Below are 20684 nucleotides of genomic sequence, written 5' to 3'. Positions count from 1 at the left end.
TCCTGTCCTCATCCCTGCCCCTGCTGCTCTGCACCTGGGAGTTTTAATTTTTATTGTCTCCTTAGTGTCCCTTCATTTGCTTGTGTTCAGTGTTCAGTACTAACTGGCTTTTCCTTTAAAACAATTCCAAGGGCGCCTGGGTGGCTCAGAGGGTTAAGCCTCTGCCTTCGGCTTAGGTCATGATCCAGGGTCTTGGGAGCGAGCCCCACATCAGGCTCTCTGCTCAGCAGGGAGCCTGCTTCCTTCTGCCTGCCTCTCTCCCTACTTGTGATCTCGTGTCTGTCAAATAAATAAATAAAATCTTTTCAAAAAATAAAAAAATAAAATAAAACAATTCCAGAAATTCCTCAGTGCTATTGGCTTACGGATGGATTGATGGAACCCATCCTTGTTTTCTATTGTTGGATAGTTTGCTAACCCCCTTGCAGTGGGACTTGAGGAGAGAGAGGTAGCAGATTTGAGCTCACTGAGCCATGTGAAACTCCAGTGTTGTCACGTAGAGATGGAATACTACTTTGCCGAAAGGACAAAGACTGATGGGGAGGCCTGGGGGAGATACATTAGCTCTATCACCAGCCCTGGCAGCTGGCATTCTCTTGAGAGCAATTTTTCATGAAGAAACTGCTTTATCATTTCATAAGAATGATGAAGTACCCTCAGAGTCGTGTCAAAAAGCACATGGATGGTGGGTGGTCAGCTTGGCTCCCTAGTAAGTGACTCGCAGTCAGGGCTCCCATGCATGCCCCAGCAGGAATACCAGTTGTCTCGCGTCACGGATTGTTGGCATGCTGCGGATAACTGATACTGTGAAAATTAACTTATTCCTAATACTCCCCTTCGCAAGAATATGGGTCTGTGAAGAAAGCGTGGAATGTGGCTGTCACGTTCCCCCTTGTAGTATCTCCAAAACTAGTGCAGTGCCCAGCCCATAGCTGGGAAACTTGGGCTGAAGCAATGCCAATGCTGATGGTGGACAGTAAAGGCCAAACCTGGGAGACCCCTCGGAGCTCCTGAGTGTAACAGAGCACTGTAAGGGCAGGTGGGAGTGTCCTTGAACGAAAGGACTTTCCAACCACCCTGGTGCCAGCAGCGGGTTCCTGTTGATGCCTTAGCCTTCCCGGCCTGGCTGTTGCATGGGGCGGAAGCCTGGAGGAGGCCAGACTTTGTTCTGAGACTTAGGGACACAGGCATCGCACCGCCACAGGCCTAGCTGAGGCTGCACGGTCCAGCTAACAAGTGCCCGGGTTGCCTTGCTGCAGCCACTCACCCGCACCATTTTGGCACCTGCCTGCTGACCTCCACAGGCCTGCCACGGTGTTTATTTGAATGTGGGATTTTTTTTGGCTGCTAAAGCTTATTACTTTGCTGCTCATGCTGCCAGTGGGAAATGCCCCTTGAGAACTGTCCTCCAGTTTGTGACTGAAGGGAGTTGACATTATGAAGAGCCCAGGTCCTTGCCCCTTGTGTGGGGTGACTGAGGTGTGACGCTCGCCCTGGAGGTGTCACCTCCATCAATGGTAACTGGCTTGCGGAAGACCCCTTTGCTGGCTGCCTTCCCTGGACTGCTTCCCTACTCCCCTACCTGTGTTTTCTTCACCTTCTAAATAAACCACCTGCCCTTGAATACTTGTCTCAGGGTCTGCTACTAAGAAACCCAAACCCTCATGGTCAGGGGCCTGGGCCCCTGGGCCCTGGCTGGGACAGTGTTCTTGAGGCTTCAGAGGGCATGAGCTTCATTTTGCTTAGACCCTTCAAAATCAAGATCAGAAAGAGGAAAAAAGCACTCTAGTTTCTCTTGTTTTAGGAAACTGTTACTTAAACAGTTCCCAAATTCAATTCTACAGCTCTCTGAAATGACCGCTGAAACTGCCCTGCTCACAAAACCTCAGGGATTTGTATTGCCGTGGTGTAGGCTCTCAGTGACTTGGGGGGCATTCCTGGTCTCCCTGGATATACCCTGGATATACTTAGACTGTTCATTGTTGAAATATTGCCTGCATGTTACATGCTCTGTGCTGTGTCTGCCTCTCAGTCTCCCTGCGCCAGAATCAGATGACCCTGCGGCCGGCTCGTGAGGGGTGTAGGGATGAATGGGTCTTTCTACCCACACCGTGCAATGGATTGCACAGGAAGAACTATCACACTGACCTTTGACCTTTGCTTCTTTGCAGATATCTCGGTGAGCCTGCTGACCCTTGTGGTCACTGCCTGTGGCCTCGCACTTTTTGGCGTGTCTCTCTTTGTGTCTTGGAAACTCTGCTGGGTTCCGTGGCGAGAACGAGGCCTGCTCTCTGGTAGCAAAGAAAACAATCGGGAACCTCTTAACTACACGGACACAGAAACCAATGAGCAGGAGAACAGTGAGGGCTTCCTAGACCCTCCCACCCCCTGCCCGGACGCCTCCATGAAGATCAGCCACACCTCCCCTGACATTCCCCTCTCGACCCAGACCGGGGGCCAGGAGAACTGTGCCCATGGCGTCCGTGTGCAGCGCCAAGTCACAGAGCCAACCTCGTCGGCCCGGTCAGTAATACCCCTTTCCTTTCTGAATGCAAGGCAGGGACCACTCGCTTTCCTCTCTTGCCAGTAGTAGCACTGATGAGCCCCAGAGCTTGCAACCTTTCCCACCTCCTTTCAGTGACAGAGACATAAATATGGGAAATCGAGGTGCTTCTTCTGCTCCAGTGAGGTTCCTTACCTCTCCTGAGCTCTCTAAGTAGTCTCCGCTTAGTCCATAATAACAATAGTTACATTGCCAAGACTTGTCAAGTTTAAGAACTTCATGTGCATTATTTTATGATAGTCTACAACTTTGCATGAGATGCAGATGTTAACATTTTCATTTCACAGAAGAAGAAACTTAAGTCAAAGAGGTTAAGTAAAAAAGTCATGTTGGCATGCACTCGGGTTTTGAACCCTGATGCAACCAACACCAGAGCCTGAGCTCTTAACTACTCTTCCTGCTGCCCTCCTAGTGCTATTGAATTTGTGCTCCATGCTTCTGACCTAGCCTAGCTGTCTCATACAGGTTGTCTTTGTGGTCTGCAGAGTGGCTGGAGGTCTTTGTCCATCTTCAGCCTTTGCAAGGCCTAGAGTACCCAGGCCGAGGGTCACTCTCTGTCAGTGGGCCGGATGCCCTGTGCTTTATGCAATAGAGAAATCATGTAAGGCAGTGATAAAAAACAAGGGCTCTGGGGTCAGTGAACTGGCTTTACTTACATGCATGACACTGAATATAGTACTTACCTCCATGTTTCCATTGCCTCTTCTGTGAGAGAGGGATAGTGAGAATAGCAGCATTTGGGTAGTTTTAAGAATGAAGCAGGAACATGCACATCATACGCTTCACATGGGCTGCGCCTGGTACACGCTCCGAAGCCTGAGCTGCCATTTTGATTCCAGTACTTGATTTTGTCCTGATCATTCTCACTGTGACTGGCTCTCCCAGGACTCAGATGTGGCACAGACATGGTTTTGAGGTTAAACAGTCAATTCTGAATCTGGATATAATATCCAATATCATTATATCCAATATCTGGATATAATGATCTACTTTTAACAGGAGATTTCAGGAAGAGAGATACAGGAAGCAGCTTTTTCTAAATGAAAATCTTTGAGCGATAGCCAGAGGCAGAGCATGTGCCATCGTTCGGAAAGTATGAGTGTGGTTTGGGGGCCTCTTGAAAAAAATCTTTTTTATTTGTTCCTGAGAAACAGAAATAAGATTTTACCCTCTTTTATGTTAATCGAGTTTATCCTAGAGTCTGCACATTCACATTAAGTGGGATGGAATCTGACAGTTTATAATTTAATTTTTCCACAAACCTATTTTAGCATCATTTCCAAATCTGAATCAAAGAGCTAAACCTAAAATATTCCTCTGTGAGGAAATGGATGGTTGTTTGCCATTTGATTTAGAAGAACTTCTCAGACTTTATCACTAGGATTTCTCTTTAGATGTAGACTTAAATATAGCTAGAGCTATGTTTGATGCTGTCATGGCGTTCGCACAGGGGTGCAAACTCGGAACAAAATTCCTTCAGTATTTCAATAACCAGAGGCTTTCAGGTGGGGCATCCATAAAAAGCGTCTCCTTTTTGGTTTTCTTCTGCATGTTTATTTTTCTGATCTGTGTCCCATCGCAGCAAGGTGATAGTACTGTGCTCTTGTTAGATTATGGATCTGAGGTCTCTACCATAATTCTGATGACTTGATAGCAGTCATATCACTCTTATTATCACAATATTTATTCTAGAAAATATGTACAAGTACTCTATAAATCAAGAAATAGATTTAATTTAAAAATAAAAACTGCTATCTTCACCACTGATTTATGGAAATTGAGTAGAAGGAGAAAAAGATAAAAAGAGGAAAGCAAAAGAATGATCCCTATAAAATGAACTTTACATTTAGATTTTTGGAGTCTTGTAATTATCTTTTCTGATAACCAAATCAAGTTTAGTAATATCTGACCATAAAGAAACTAAACTCTTTCTAGCTACATTTGACCTAATACTAATAATTTGCATCATTATGCATTTAAAACATTCTTACCTAAATTGCTACTGACCCAGTTTACGGGTTATGTCTGAAAATATATATCTATGATTCATGGTCTCATCATAATGAGTGGTGTATGGTCTTCTAATTCTTTAGGGATTGTGTTATGTTATAATCAAAAAAATCTTTTTTACTGATGAAAGCAGAGAAATGAATGAAATTTCCTTCATGTTCCAAAACATTTTTACATTCTTTTTTTAGTAACATTTTTGATACTGATTTTGGCAGGGGGAGGGCTCTCTGTGCTGAGACGGCTCTCAGCAGTCTGCCCCGCTAGTTCTTATTTCTTCCTTTTTTACCCTCTCATGATGCTCCTTACTTCCTCAGTGCTGTCTCTTTCTTTCTTACTGCTTCCCTCCTGCAGCCATTGTGCCTTGCCCCAAGGGGCCCAGGACACCTCCTTGACCCAGAGCACCTAAGGCTTAGACTCTCCATTAAGGGTGTCCCTGCTGTCCCTGTGACCCATCGGCATAGCTTCTGCCACAGCACTGACATTAGGAAACTCACCCTCTCCTGGCCTCTTGAGCTTGAATATGCGTGCTTCCCACCAATGTCTATGGAAGGCCCTAACGATGGGCGTTGTTTTTATCTCCTTGGAAGGCTTCTGGTCAGGATGACTTTCTGTTGTTTTCTCAAGATCAGTCATGTTAACATTCTCTTTCTAGTTGGCTCAGTTATTATTAGAACCCTTCGAAGTTCCTGTTCATTCTTTTCAATTTAGATGAAATCTGTTCTGTGTAATATCCTGGGAATACGGATTTTTTTTTTCCCCCCAGAATACTTCAATACCAGAACCTTTTAAAGATCTTTATTCCAAATCTTAAAAAATCCCTGGGTCCTCAAAATGGAAGGGACTTTGACAGGCAATCTAAGGCATTTCTTGATTCATATCCCAAGATGGGACCTAGGTAACACTTCGGTTTTACAAAAATTTCAATTACCACACTGCCATCTTTTTATCAGGCTTGTTAGGGTCTGCACATTATTGCCACAGTCTCCTTCTGTCAGCTCTCTGCCTCAGTGCCACACAGCCCTACCTTAGCGGACACAGTCTCACTAGGAAGCTTTACCTGGGAAAGCTCATCGCATTCCAGCTGCACTAGCCTCTCTCTCAGTGCCTTCAGTATCCCTGTATTTTCACACCTTGAGGCCTTCACACACGAAGTTCCCTCTGCCCAGAATGCTTTTCCTTTTCCTCTACAGCTCTTTTGCAGCTTTAATACCCACCTAAAGCATCACCTCCTCAGAAAGATCTCCCCGACCACCCTGTCTGAGGGATGTGCTCTTTCCTCTACCCCTTCCCACTCTTCATTCTCTCACAAGCTGCCTTGCTTGCATTTCTTCACAGGATTGAACTTTTTTTATTTTTTCTTTTAAGATTTTATTTATTTGACAGAGAGAGAGACAGCAAGGGAGGGAACACAAGCAGGGACAGAGGGAGAGAGAGAAGCAGGCTTCCCGCTGAGCAGGGAACCCAACCTGGGGCTCAATCCCAGGACCCTGGGATCACGACCTGAGCCAAAGGCAGACGCTTAACAACTGAACCATCCAGGTGCTCCTGGATTGAACTCTTCTAACTCAATGATTATTTGTTGGCTTGTTGCCTCTACTCCCTCTCTCATCTGTGAGTTCTGTGAGCTTGGAAACTGCATCTTCTTTGTTTCTCCCTATATATGTAACACCTAGTGCAGCCCCTGGCAAAGAGCAGACTTTTTGCATCAATGACTGACAAAATACCTTCATCAGTATCCAGCCACTAGTCTCGTGTTCTGCTGACAAGAATGGCATAAGGCAGCAGTATAAACTGAGGAAGGGCCTATATGGAATGAGGTTGGTGGAAAGCCTCTTGTTTCAGGTTTTACCTTCATTCAGAGCCTTACACATAGACTTTTGGCCTTATTTCTGAACTAAGCAATCCCTAGAGTCACAGAAATATTCTGACAGAGTTGAAAGAAGATGACAATCATTGCATTTTAGATTTGGGTCCCATTGCTGGCCACAACTTCAGTAACTGGTATGCCTGTGTATGTGTGGTGTGTTGAAAACATTGGTTAGATGAAAACATTTAAACACAACTTTTTTTTTGAATTACCTCTGAGGTATTTCTTCAGGCTTTAATAAACTGATGGCTTCAAAAATGGAAGCTGCTTAGCTCTCCCTCAGCTCCTATGAGATTCTGAAACTTGATGTAAATGTGCATTTTCTCTACTGGGATTTAATTATTGGAAACTGTTATGTCCTTGGCATTTATGTATTTACTCTAGATAGTTGTATTAAGCATCTGCTACGTGCAAAGTCTTCTATCATGTACTGGTAATAAAGAGATAAAAAAAATACAGCCCTGACCTCAAAAGGTCCATAGCCTAGTTGGGGAAATAGACAAGAATATGAAGTGCTCAAATTGTTCTCATAGATTAACTGGGCAGGAGCGTCTAAGATGCTTGGGACGGGATGAAGGCTGGCTATAGAGGCTGATTCAGGCCTGTAATTTTGAGGCCTGAACTCACTGGAAACAATGGGAGTGGAGGGAGACAGGCAAGAGTTGTGAGCTACTTTTGAGAAGGTATTGGTGGACACAGGCTCTTAGAAATAGGGAATAAAATATTAGAAGTGACCCCAAGAGTTCAAACTTGTTGAATTTGGGTAGGAGGTGTAGGAGGAAGCAGGTCATGCCTCAGAGTTTCCGACTACACTTGACTACACACCTCCATTGGCCAAGGTGTGATGCTTAAATCTTTCTTATATCATTCATTCCAGAAACTTCTGAATCCTGTGCTAAGAAAGAACCCCATTTCCTTCTGCCCTATAATCAGTTCACTGCATCTGCCCTGTCCGAGACTTCCTTTTCCGTGTCTGCCTTTGGCTCAGGACAACCTAACTCTCTCCTCTCTATCACCTGGGGGCGGGGGTGGGGGGTCCAAGAAGGGAAACAGTCCTATCCCCATTGTTTCCAAACTTCCCTGTCTTGACTTAAACCTCATGAAGAAAGCCATGTGGTTCTGAAATCACAGTTTTCTTCTCTCTTTCCTCTCCTTGAACCCCTAAACTCTGTCATCATTGGTGCCCCAGAACCAGGGAAGGGATAGGCCAGGTTTCACCTCTGAGATGGGGTCACTGAGGTGATGGATAGAAGAGCCCACACTTGCCTGTAGCTGCATGGGAGACCCAGAGGTGGAAGGGATGGTGGGAATGATGAGCGTTGGCTCTCACACACAGCCTGGATGGAAGATGTAGGCGTATGTGAGGAGAAAGCTGTGGGGGCAGAAGAGTTGAAGATCTTATCTTGCTGGAGAGCTGGGAGCTAATGTGGAAACTTTATTTAATTTCCTATGAAGTCAATAGCATCAGTTCGCAGGCTGATAATATGAGGCCAAGTTAAGTAGCCAGGCTTGGTGAGAATACCATTTCCTTCATGACTGTTACCCCAGCCAGGGGCCTCTGTCTCTGTTTGTGTGGCTCCTTAATATTTGGTCAGTTCTTATCCTCTTCTGAACCTGCTATGTAGTTGGTGTTTGACTGTTTTATCACACCCCTGGCTAGCCAACTCCTTGCAGGCAGTAGGCTTTGCCCCTCTGGACCTTCCATCCTACCTGATTTCTTGCTTTGCACATTCCTATTTGGTAAATTGTGGTATTGTCCTCTTTCTTAAAACCCAGTGGAGGTAGTGGGCTTTGGGGTCATGGTTCAGGGACCAAGAATTTGTTTGGGAACTCAACGTGTGACCCCTGGAACTGGTTAATTCAAATTTGAGGAAAGGAAAGGAGGAAAAGCTTTTTGTATCTGGGCTCCTGCCTCTGCTGACCTGAGGCTGCAACCAGTGAGGCTCAGATTCCTTTAGGCATTAAAGTGTTTTTGAGTTTGTTGTGGGAAATCTGCTTTACAGATTTTCTTAATCATCTTTGAAATTCGGCTTTCTCCAGGCTCAGCCACCAGTCTTCCAACTCAGATCTGGGACAGCCGCATCCAAACGTTCAGCTCTCTTCCACAACAGGAAAATGTCCTCCACCTGCACTAAGCAGGGATGGGAGGTGGGTAAAGCTGAGGGTCTCAACCCCAGTGCCTGGCTTCTCTAAGACAGTGTCAGAGTGTGACTTATTTCCAGAGGACCCTGTCTCTAGGCTTTCCTTTTTGCTCCCAGTCTTTGGAAACCATTCTTCCCCCTTCTTTTCATTTTGCACATTAAGTCCTAAGGTCACCAAAATGCTGGATTCCCCAGACCCACTCAGATGACTTCTTGCTTCAGATACAGATCCCTCCTTGTCATACTCTGTGACATTAAAATTCCAAACCCTTGCCCTGGGGCCTCTAGTTTACTATAGTCAAGGGCCACCTCCATTGACCATTTTAGAACCATCTCGCCTGAGTTGGCAGGAGCCAGATCAAAACGTTCTGGTCCATATCTATCCTCTCTTACTTCATACTTTTAAAAAAATTTTTTATTAACATATAATGTATTATTAGCCCCAGGGGTAAAGGTCTGTGAATCGCCAGGTTTACACACTTCACAGCACTCATCATAGCACATAACTTCCCCGATGTCCATGACCCCACCACCCTCTCCTTACCGTCTCTTGCTTCATACTTGCTTTTCCTGCCTGCTTCCATGTGAGCTGCCTATGAGAGCGATTGGATATTGATTTTCCATTTCCTCCCCTTGTCTTCCCATCCCGGGGGCAGCCCTTGCTCATGTCTCAGTCCAGAGAGAGGCAGAGGTTACGCCGGGAGGTGGTGAATTACCCTGGCTCTCTGACTGCTCTGAGCTTCTCCAGTCTGCTCGCCCACCCCACAACTCCAGTAATCCCTGACTCTCTTCTGAAAGGAAATTGAAAGTGATTGAAAGAGAGCCCCAGGGAGCGAGAACTGTCATGGCCTGTTACAGTCTGCTGTCTGCTTTAAGCCACCGCCTTAGAGTGGGATTCAACTGTTTTCCTACTAGTAAGTGTGACTCTGAATGGAGGCGGAAATGTTGGGAATGAAACTAGTGATGGAAACCATTTGGGTAGATAATAATGTTCATATCTTTGCTTGATTTTTAAAAAGAATCTTCGGCTCTATTGGAATTTTGAATGGATGCATCCTGTGCAGTTGGGATCTTGTTTTGGTCTTTGAAGTAAGATCTCTTCATGATGCCCTCCCCAGTCCACCCCCTCAGCCCCCTGGCAATCCACTGTGGTTAGGAGGAGCAGAGAACATGAGACTGATTTCTGTTCAGATTTCTTGTTTAGAAGATGTACAAGTAAAATGGAATATGTTCTATTGCTAAACAGTCAGGTTCATGTATTTTAAAGATTTTATTTATTTATTTGACAGACAGAGATCACAAGTAGGCAGAGAGGCAGAGAGAGAGAGAGAGGAGGAAGCAGACTCATTGCTGAGCAGAGAGCCTGATGTGGGGCTCGATCCCAGGACCTCGGGATCATGACCTGAGCTGAAGGCAGAGGCTTAACCCACTGAGCCACCCAGGCGCCCCTCGTGTATTTTAAATTTACAAATTTTTTAATTTACTCAGCAGGCCTAGTCCTACAGATAGGGTTAAGACAAAATGTTGCTGTGAGAAGACTAAAGCCAGTACTCAGAAAACCCAGAGATGAGTTGTTATGCAGAGAGTCTGTTCAGCACCCACCTTGGGAGACAAGTGGTAGCCGAGTGGCAGGCTCTGGGTCTAGCCTTGACACAGGACAGATGTTCCGTCAGACATTGGCCCAAAGAAAATATGTCTTGTAGGCCTTGAGAGAGTACTTGAGTATTCAAACAGCATCACTAGACAGTTCTGGAATGGCCTCTTGTAGGCGGGAACTGACACCAGACCCAAGCATGGCCCTTGTTGGAATCCAGCCTGGAGGGAAAAGTCAATAGCAGAGGCCAGAATGGGCCCCAGCCCCTTATGGGCTCTTCATAGCGCTGGACGCTGACCGCTCCCTGCCAGTCCCTTTTGCCCAGATATCCTAGTAGAGTGAGACTGGAGCTCTGTTCCAGCAGTGTAAAGGGTCAGTGTCTGGACAGGGAACGGCCGAGCTGTACTAGCACAGGGGGCCGGTTTTAGGTGTTTAACAGCAACCCCTGCTCCCCCCCCCTCCCCCAAGAAATCATATGATGCTGAGAAGACTTAAGATGGTGGATTTCTTTGTAAGAAATGAAAATCTGCTCTGCCTACTTGTGATCTCTCTCTGTCGAATAAATAAATAAAATCTTTAAAAAAAAAAGAAAAGAAAAGAAAATCTGACAACAGAGACTTTCAGACCACATGGTTTTTGCACATATGAGAATGTACATGCCTGGGTGTTTCCGCCTGCAGTGGGCTGTGTTGGCTGTGACAGGTGCACCTGACAGTTCTGTGGTGGTTCCTGTTGTACCCGATGGGTGATGAGTAGCCAGGAGCATATTTGAGGATGAAGAGGAGTGTTCACCATAACAGTGTCTATATCACAAACATGTTTGGGGGTCTAGTAATGCCATTTTACATCTTTGTTTCATAAAGGAAAAGAAGACAAACTCAAATGTTTTCTCTGCCTCTCCAGTAATTTGTCAGTCCCTCAGAGACAGCCTGGCTGTCCCCTTCCACCTACTGGTGGAGAGAGGCTACTTTAATTAAGGCTATTGAGAGAGAGCAGAAGATACAATACAGTGACTCTGAACGCTGGGCTGAAAACAAACACAAATAACATTAAAAACATCCTTGCATCTAATGACTACTTCTCTCAGTTCATGAGGACTCACACAGGTAAGGTAGGTTTCAAAGAGAATTCCAGGGAAACCACTAACCCAAAGCAATAAGATTATAGGGTGAAGAGTAGATTCTGTCAGCAAATATTTAATTTGCAAATATCAGTATTCAACCTTCTCTGAATCCCTATGTACACTGAGGGTAGCTTACCTTTAATTTTTATACTGTTCGTGTTTATGACAGAAATAAAACCCCTCCCCCTGATCACTAATCCCCCACGTGGTGTGATGGAAATGCTGTCACGGAGCTGCCATTTGTACCTGTCAGAGCCAGCGCAGTCCGCCACAGGCAGACGCAGCCTGTCACACACATTCTCACGAGAGCAAACACTGTGCTCTTGTGCTGAAATGCTTTGATTTGAGCCAGCAAGAACTTACTTACTAATAAAGTTATAAGCCAGTGACAGGAAATTCTATGTGATTTTAGAGATGGATGCATTCTCCCTAAGATAACAAGTAGCTTAGTGTTTCAGTTTCAGGATGACATTATACGTAAAGGTGGACAATTTTATTTTTAAAGCGATTTGTACAAACCTTTCCATTCTGCTGGCTGAATGAGCTTCTTTAATGCCATATTCTTCTTCAAAGTGCATTCGACCTTTAAAGCTCCCAAGGTCATGTGTTAGTGGGTTCATTTCCTGATACCAAGCCTCACTTTTGAGCTTCAAGCCTTGGGGAGCAGCTTACTCACATTGATGAGCATTTTGAATTTAGGCCAAAAAAAAAAAAAAAAAAAAAAAAAAGCCCGCATATCTAAGCTTTTAACAGCACATAACAGATAACAGGCTACCTACATCCCAGGCACAAGTTTCTGAAAGAGCTGTGGCTAATGAGGTCGTAACTTTGTTCTCTCTTGCTCTTCACTCAAGGCATAATTCAATCCGAAGACAACTCAACCTGTCAAACCCGGACTTCAATATCCAGCAGCTTCAGAAACAGGAACAGTTGACTGGAATTGGTCGAATTAAACCAGAGTTATATAAGCAGAGGTCACTGGATACTGATGATGGTACAAGGGGTAACAGCAAAGCCTGTGGGAAACTGAATTTCATTTTAAAATATGACTGTGACTTAGAGCAGCTCATAGTGAAGATTCACAAAGCTGTCAATTTGCCTGCCAAGGACTTTTCCGGGACTTCAGATCCTTATGTCAAGATCTATTTGCTTCCCGATCGGAAAACCAAACACCAGACTAAAGTTCACAGGAAGACCCTGAACCCCGTGTTTGATGAAGTGTTTTTGTTTCCAGTTCCCTACAATGACCTTGCGGCCCGGAAGCTTCACTTCTCTGTGTATGACTTTGACAGGTTCTCTCGCCATGACCTAATTGGCCAAGTGGTGGTGGAGCACTTCTTAGACTTGGCCGATTTCCCCAGGGAGTGCATCCTTTGGAAGGATATCGAGTATGTCACCAACGTAAGTCCAGCATTTCTCCATCCTGGGGGCGGCTTCTTGGTCTGCATGCAAACAGATTATTTATACCTTATTTATTGTGGGGACGAAGTATAAAATTCACATCAGTGTCTGGATAGCTGTTGTTTCAGAACTTTCTTGTACCTTCCCAGAAACAGGTCTTTAACAATATTCATTTTAGAAGTTCCCAGAATTATTCATGAAAACAGCATGAAGCATAACATTCTCTCTTCTCTGCTTTCTAATTCTTAGTTCTTCCTTAATTGGCAGGAGATATTATCTGCCCTCCTTACCACATTTTCTGTAGAGCTTTCTTAGGTTATTTGTGCTAAATGGATCCTGGCATCCTATTAACTGTAATCTTCAGCTACGAGACCGTTGCCAGACTCTCTGAGAGCATTAAGTCCTTGAGCATGTTCCCAGGTCAACTCAGCTGCATTTGCCATGATCATATCTTCCTCTTTAATCCCAGAAGTGAGAATGGTTGCAGAGAGTTGGCACCACATTTTTAAGCAGAGAATCAAAACGGTAAGGAGTTCAGTCTGAAAAGATCTGCAGATATTGACAAAGCTCATCTATGGAAGGTCACATCCAATCTAGAGCTCAGGAGTGAGGGCAGAAGTGCTATGAAGTAACACCACATACCCATGTTTACATTTTAAATGAGATCACAGTGGTGATATTACTACTCCATTTCCATCCTTCTCACCATCCTGCACATGTGTATTGACACTCCTTATAGAGAAGAAAGAGGGACCCTCTTAGGTAACTGATATTTTACTTTTTAAATTTTATTTATTTGAGAGAGAGAGAGAGCACAAGCAGGGGAGCAGCAAAGGGGGAGGGAGAAACAGACTCCCTGCTGAGCAGGGAGCCCCACTTGGGGCTCGACCCCAGGACCCTGAGATCATGACCTGAGTCTAAGGGAGATGCTTAACCATGTAAGCCACCCAGGCGCCCCAGTACCTCTGATATTTTAAAGCCACTTTTTTCTTTCCTCCCATCCAGATTGCCTCAGGCAATTCTGTTCACATGTCTCCTAGAATACAAGTCCTTCTGAGGCCAGGATAATTTTCATTCTCTGCCTTGGCATCCAAAGGCACCAAGCACCACAATCCTTCCTCAGCTCAAATGATGATCCAGCTTGAGTTTGGAGTCCAGTCAGGGAAAGGCTCCCTTTCCGTTCAGGAAGAGAACACACAAAATCTCTGCCCAATGGCCAAATCCTCATACTAGTACTTTCTCACACTTGGCTGCCTTTGCGAACTGGGAACTCACCTGCACTTTGGCTGTTCCAAGAGACGCCTTCTCTTCACGTGCCACGAGATCCCGGTGCCAGGTGTGTCCTGCTACTCAAAGAAGCAAAGTTGTAGCATGGAGTTTGGCTGGCCTTTATCATAACGATGAGGAAAGGAAAGAGAGAGCTGGAAAAGGCGCGGGGAACAGCAGTTGATGAAAGTAAGATGATTTGGGAGATTGGAGAAGGAACAGATCTCGTCAATCTTGTAAAGGTTGATATCTGTAAATCCAAAAATGGGTGCCGGGGAAAGCAAAGACTGTTTCCCAATCCCAGTTGCCAAAATCAGGAGGTAACAAAATGGGCAGACTGCGTATACTAAGATATGAGGGGCTCAAGAAGGAACTCGTTTCCTGGAGCAGTTACCGAGCCCCCTGGGAAATGAGCTGAGATACTGCTGGCCAACAAGGATACTCCTTGACCAGGGTTGGTCACACAATCTGAGAGGACATCCATTTATATTGTTTGACAAATGGATTCCGCAAAATCACTGGAATGATTATCACAAAGCTCAAGAGGGATCCTGCTGTGAGCGGACTTCTAGAGACTTTATAGGCAGAGCAACACTGAGTGGTGGAAACATGTAGGCCAGTTTCCAGGGGATGAGAGTATAGAACGGCAGCCTGCAGAGACCTCCAGGCATTGAGATGGTGGCCATTTTAGCACTCTCCCGGGAGTAAAAGTGCCCGTGTCTGTGTTGGAAAATCCTAATTTCCACTGAGTTGAGGAGACTGTAGAATTATTTATGAGGAGGAAAACTGATACAGGTAAAGGCTTCAAAATTCTCAGCCCTTTCCTCAGGAGAACAACAAATATTTTGAGGAGAGGGCAGGTTCTGAGAATGGAATTACAGATTATTTTATAATCTGCCATATAGTTGTTGTTTATTGAAGTATAGTTGACAAATAATGTTAAATTCATTTCAGGCTTCTCATTCTTGTGAGAAAAAAGCTCACAGTCTTGTGAGAAAAAATTTTAAAAACGACCGTGTAGTTTTAAAAATTCCATTTTCAAAATTATTATTTGAGGCTATTTTGATTGTAGCTTTGTATAGGGACTGAGCATGAAGGTCTGAGGCTTGCCAAGTTTCTGTTTTTGTAATATAGCACTAGGGTGCACCTGGGTGGCGTAGTACGTTAAGGGTCTGACTCGGTTTCAGCTCAGGTCTTGGTCTCAGGGTCATGAGATCGAGCCTTGCTTCAGGCTTTCGTCTCAGCACACAGTCTGCTTTAGATTCTTTCTCCCTCTGCCCCTCCCACTCAATGCTCTCTCTCTTTCTAAAGGAAATAAATAATCTTTATAATATAGCATGTATACAACACAATGTATATAATGGACAGGAACAGATTAATAAGGGAATAATTAAATGAACAGGCATGAACCCACTGTTCATCTGAAGAATAGACTAGAACCAGTACTTCTGCTGACCCTTGGAATGTCTTCCTTCCTCTCCTTCCCTCTAGGTCCACTCCTGCCAAGCAGAAAGCACTATTCTGAATTTTATATATATTGTGACATATTTGTAAGACAATACAGTGTTTGGTTTTGTCTGTTTCTGCTTTTCATAGCTCTTCTTTGACTTCTTTTTTTCAGCCCACTTTGTGACATTTAACAAGAGAGATAAGTAAATCGGTGGTTCATGTGTCTTCATTGCTATATAATATTCCATTGATTGTAGATGACAAATTAGCTTTCTCGTATTGATGATATTTGGGTTCTTATTTGTTTTTAATAATTATAATAATACTCCAGAGAACATTTTTGTGCAAATCTCCTAGTTTACATATGTAATAATTCCTCTAGTATGTATCCCTGATAGAGGTAAGGTGCACACGTGTTGGACTTTTCTAGGCCTCACGGACTTCCTTTCCACAGCAACTGTCCAATTTCATCCTCCCTCTGGTGAGGTACGACAGTTCCTCATGCTCCACATTCTCACCAACCCTTACAGTTGCCACACTGTTTAGTATGTGTGTATGTGCCTGCCTGTGACATGATAAGTAATTCATATTTCCTTGGTTGTCAAGGTTGATCATCTTCGGATGGTCATCCACATTTCCTTTTTTGCACAATGCTTATTCAGCACCTTTTCCTCTCATTTTTTTCTCCTTATTGATTCATATACGTTCTTTGTATAGGCTGGAGGCAAACCTTTGTTGGTTATGTGTGTTAACAAACATCATCTCTCAATTATGACCGTATCTGTTGATCAATAGAGGGTCTTATGTTTAATGTAGTAAAACATAACAAATTTTCCCTCATAAGTTAATGCTTTTGTGTCTTTTTAAAGAAATCCTTCCTTACCCTATGTCATAAAGATATTTCTCCTGTGTTTTCTGTTAGAAGTTTTAAAGTTTTGACTTTCCTAATTATGAATTTAGTCCACCCAGAATGAAAGTGTTTGTACAGTGGAGTGCAGGCACCCTGTGTTAGCTCAGGCTGCTGTAGCAGCATATCATACACTGGGTGGCTGAAACAACACGAATTTATTTCTCTTAGTTCCAGAGGCTGAAAAGTCCAAGACCAAGGTGTTTGCAGATTCAGTTCCTTGGGAGAGCTTTCTTCCTGCCTTGCAGACAGCTACGTTGTCAATGTGTCCTCATGTGGAGGAGAGAGAGAGAGAGCATGTGCGCACATGCTCTCTGGTCTCTCTCTCTCTCTCTCTCTTTTTTTTTTTCATTTTTTAAAAGGTTTTATTTTTAAGCAATCTCTACCACCAACATGGGGCTTGAACTTACAACCCTGAGATCAGGAGTTGCACACTCCACCGACTGAGCCAGCCAGGCACCCCTTTCTCTTATGATGGCACTAATCCCATCATGCAGTCCCCACCATCATGACCCCATCTAAACTTAATTGCCTCCCAAAGGACCCACCTCCAGATACCCTCACGAGTTAAGGGTTAGGGCTTCAATACGTGAATTGTGGGGGGAGGTGGTGGCACAAACATTCAGTCCCTGATACATCATGCTTTTCTCTATGGATAATCAATTTTCTGACATAGTTTTTTCAGTAGTCTGCAGTGCATGCTTTGTCCTATATAGGTTTCCATATATGAAGAGTCTGTTTCTGGAATCATTTTTCTTTATTTTGTTCTTTTTGACTGTATCTAACTATAGCACAATTTGCAAATGACTGTCGCTCTATGATAAGGCATAATATCTGAAAGAACAGTCCTCTAGCCTGCTTTTCCTTCAGTTCAGTCTTGGCTGATACTTGACCTTTCACTTCAAATCAAAGAATCAATGAATCAAACCATCAAATTAATAATTCTTTCTGGTATTTGTTTGGAATTGTATGAAGTCTGTAGATTGATAGGAAAATTTTGCATGTTTTATGATATTGAGTCTATTTATGAAAAACTAAAATTCTTTCATTCTTTCATTATGATTTTCTTCATGAGGATCTTGCATGTCTCTTATTAGATGTATTGGTAGTTGCTATAATTTTCATTATTTCAGCTACAGCTGACCCTTGAACAACACGAGTTTGAACTGTGTGGATCTACTTACACATGCATTTTTTTTCCCTGCATAAATTCAGTCCAAGACTGTAAATGTATTTTCTCTTTCTAATGATTTTCTTTTCTCAAGCTTATTTTATTATATGAATACAATATATAATACAGGTAACATATAAAATATGTGTTAATTAACTATGTTATCAGTAAAGCTTCTAGTCAACAGTAGGCTATTAATAATTAAGTCTTGGGACGTCAGCATCCCTAACCTTCACATTGCTCAAGGGTCAACTGTAGCATTTTTTCTAAAATTACATTTCCTAACTTCTGCTGCTGTATAGTAATGCAGTTTAAATTTTATATATTTATCTTCAATTTGGCAATCTTGCAAAATTCTTACTAATTTTCATAATTTGCAGAATCTTCTGAATTTTCTTTGTAGCTAATTAGACATGTGAATTGTAATAGTTTTGTTTGTTTTTTCCCTAATCTTTATGCTTTTATTTATTTTTTAATTTAGTTCACAGACTAAGATTTCCAATATAATACCACATAATAATTTATGGTAGTAGTCATCCTTGGCTTATTCCTACTTTTAAGTGAAATGTCTTTAACATTTTCATGGAGTACAATTTGGCTGTAGATATTTTGTGGATGTCTTTATCATTTAAGAATATATCCTTCAAAAAAAAAAAAGAAAAGAATATATCCCTCCATTCTTAGTTGACTAAGACTTTTTATTATAAACATTTGTTTTGTCAAATGCTATAATCCTGTGAAGCTTTTCTCTGCTTTATTTTTTTTTTTGAGATTTTATTTATTTATTTGACAGAGAGATCATAAGTAGGCAGAGGCAGGTGAGGGCAGGGGGAAGCAGGCTCCCTGCTGAGCAGAGAGTCCTATGCATGGCTCACATCATGACCTGAGCCAAAGGCAGAGGCTTAATCCACTGAGCCACCCATGCCCATCTGCTTTATTTTTCTTAAAAATTGTATTTATTTATTTTAGAGGTAGACAGCTTGAGTAGGGGGGAGGAGCAGAGGGAAAGGGACAAACAGACTTCACACTGAGTGTAGAGCCCAATATGAGGCTTGATCCCACGAACCTGAGATCATGATCTGAGCTGAAATCAAGAGTCGCGTGCTCAGCTGACTGAGCCACCCAGGTGCCCCAGGTTTTTCTCTGCTTTAACTTGCTATGATCCTGTAAAGTTTTTTTCTCTGCTTTAATTTGCTGTTTTATTCAATATATTGATCAGTTTTCTAATTTTGAAACAATCTTTTATTCCTAGTATGATTGAAACAGGCTTTGATGTATCACCTGTTTTATACATTGCAAATATGTTGTTTAGATTTTTTTTTTTAATCTGTCCTGATGAGTGATACATGTCATTTACTTTCTCATATGGTCCTTATCTAGATCGGAGTCAAGGTAATTCTTTTTTTTTTTTTTAAGATTTTATTTATTTATTTGACAGAGAGGGAGGTCACAAGTAGGCAGAGAGGCAGGCAGAGAGAGAGGGGAAAGCAGGCTTTCCGCCAAGCAGAGAGCCCGATGCGGGGCTCGATCCCAGGACCCTGAGATCACGACTGGAGCCAAAGGCAGAGGCTTAACCCACTGAGCCACCCAGGTGCCCCAAGGTAATTCTTGATTTATAAAATCAGTTGGGAGATTATTCTGGATACTTTAATTTTGCTCCTCCTTGGTGCTACTAGTGGCTTTGGTGGGTTTTGTTTATTTTTCTTTGAACTAAAAAGAGCTCTTTTGGTCTCTGGCTTCTGTTTAGGTTTAGGAAGTTTGCAAGGGAGGAGAGTGAGGTTGGGATATTTATTCCCCTAGATACCCTCCTTAGGGTATCTGTGGGCTGGCAATAACCTTAACTGAAAGCCACAGTTCTGAATATGTCATTATTTTGCTATTGTTCTTAGAATGTTTTTCTGGGTATAACAAGTGGGGGGCTTGAAACTCTCCGCTGTTTTGATTTTGGAATTACAAAGCCATCATTCCATAGCCCTCTGACCTCCAGTTGCTTTTGAGAAGCTGACATTTCATAGAATATTTATTCCCTTGTAATTTTTTTCTTTCTTCTTGCATTCAATATCTTGCTTTCCTTTTTAGTGTTCTGTAGTTTAACGTTGCTAAGTGGTTATTTCTTTTTATTTATCCTGACTGAGATTTATTGGGATTCCTGAATATGAGACTGTTTCTTTTGATCATTTCTGGAAAATTCTCACCCATTTACTTTGCCTAATATCTTTGATAGTCTTTGTTTCTTTCAGCATACTTTCAGGTCCCTTTTTTATTTCTTTTATCATTCTATACATAGTCATTTTTATGTTCTTTTACTCTTAACTCCAACTTTGCAGCTCTGATTTTTTTTGTTTGTTTTTTCTGTTGACTCTAACTCATCTTGCCTTATTGCCACTTGTATTTAGTGATTTGTGATTGTGAGCTCATCTGGCTTGGAACTTTGTCAGTGGAAAATTTCAAGCTCTGGGTTTAAAGTGCATTCCTTCAGAGATGATTTGTGAGTTAACCAACATGGAACCATTCTAAACTAAATTTTGAGCTTGAGGATTTGGGGGCAACAGAGAGGTAGGGTGAATACAGGCTCCTAATGTGTAATTGCAGGCTTGCATTAATGGTTAGAAACTGGCAGGGGGGAGACTTTTTTTCCCCTGCTTTATCTAGACCAAGTCCAGCATCTACTTATGCAAGGGGAAAGTTCTTGTTTGCTTTTTTGCTCTGTGATGTATTAAAAATGATTTTGTAATCCAGTATTTTTTTTTTCTGGTTCTGAGATGTATTTTTTTTTTAATTTTTTATTTTTTATAAACATATATTTTTATCCCCAGGGGTACAGGTCTGTGAATCACCAGGTTTACACACTTCACAGCACTCACCAAATCACATACCCTCCACAATGTCCATAATCCCACCCCCTTCTCCCAAACCCCCTCCCCCCAGCAACCCTCAGTTTGTTTTGTGAGATTAAGAGTCACTTATGGTTTGTCTCCCTCCCAATCCCATCTTGTTTCATTTATTCTTCTTCTACCCACTTAAGCCTCCATGTTGCATCACCACTTCCTCATATCAGGGAGATCATATGATAGTTGTCTTTCTCTGCTTGACTTATTTCGCTAAGCATGATACGCTCTAGTTCCATCCATGTTGTTGCAAATGGCAAGATTTCATTTCTTTTGATGGCTGCATAGTATTCCATTGTGTATA

At 42.9% G+C, this 20684-nt stretch overlaps 1 protein-coding gene across 1 annotated transcript in view; it reads left to right on the top strand.

Moving 5' to 3' along the window:
* The window catches only part of SYT9 (synaptotagmin 9), a 204586-nt gene that overhangs the window by 54294 nt on the left and 129608 nt on the right, over window positions 1-20684 (top strand). The window contains exons 2-3 of the mRNA XM_004780172.3: window positions 2172-2523; window positions 12153-12699. Coding sequence (XP_004780229.1) covers window positions 2172-2523; window positions 12153-12699 — 899 coding nt within the window. The remainder of the gene's footprint in view (window positions 1-2171; window positions 2524-12152; window positions 12700-20684) is intronic.

The sequence above is a fragment of the Mustela putorius genome, unplaced genomic scaffold, assembly GCF_011764305.1.
Source record: "Mustela putorius furo isolate JIRA1106 unplaced genomic scaffold, ASM1176430v1.1 tig00003859_pilon_pilon_pilon, whole genome shotgun sequence".
Classification (NCBI taxonomy): domain Eukaryota; kingdom Metazoa; phylum Chordata; class Mammalia; order Carnivora; family Mustelidae; genus Mustela; species Mustela putorius.
Note: the sequence above shows the minus strand (reverse complement) of the source record. Positions and strands in the feature narration are given on the sequence as shown.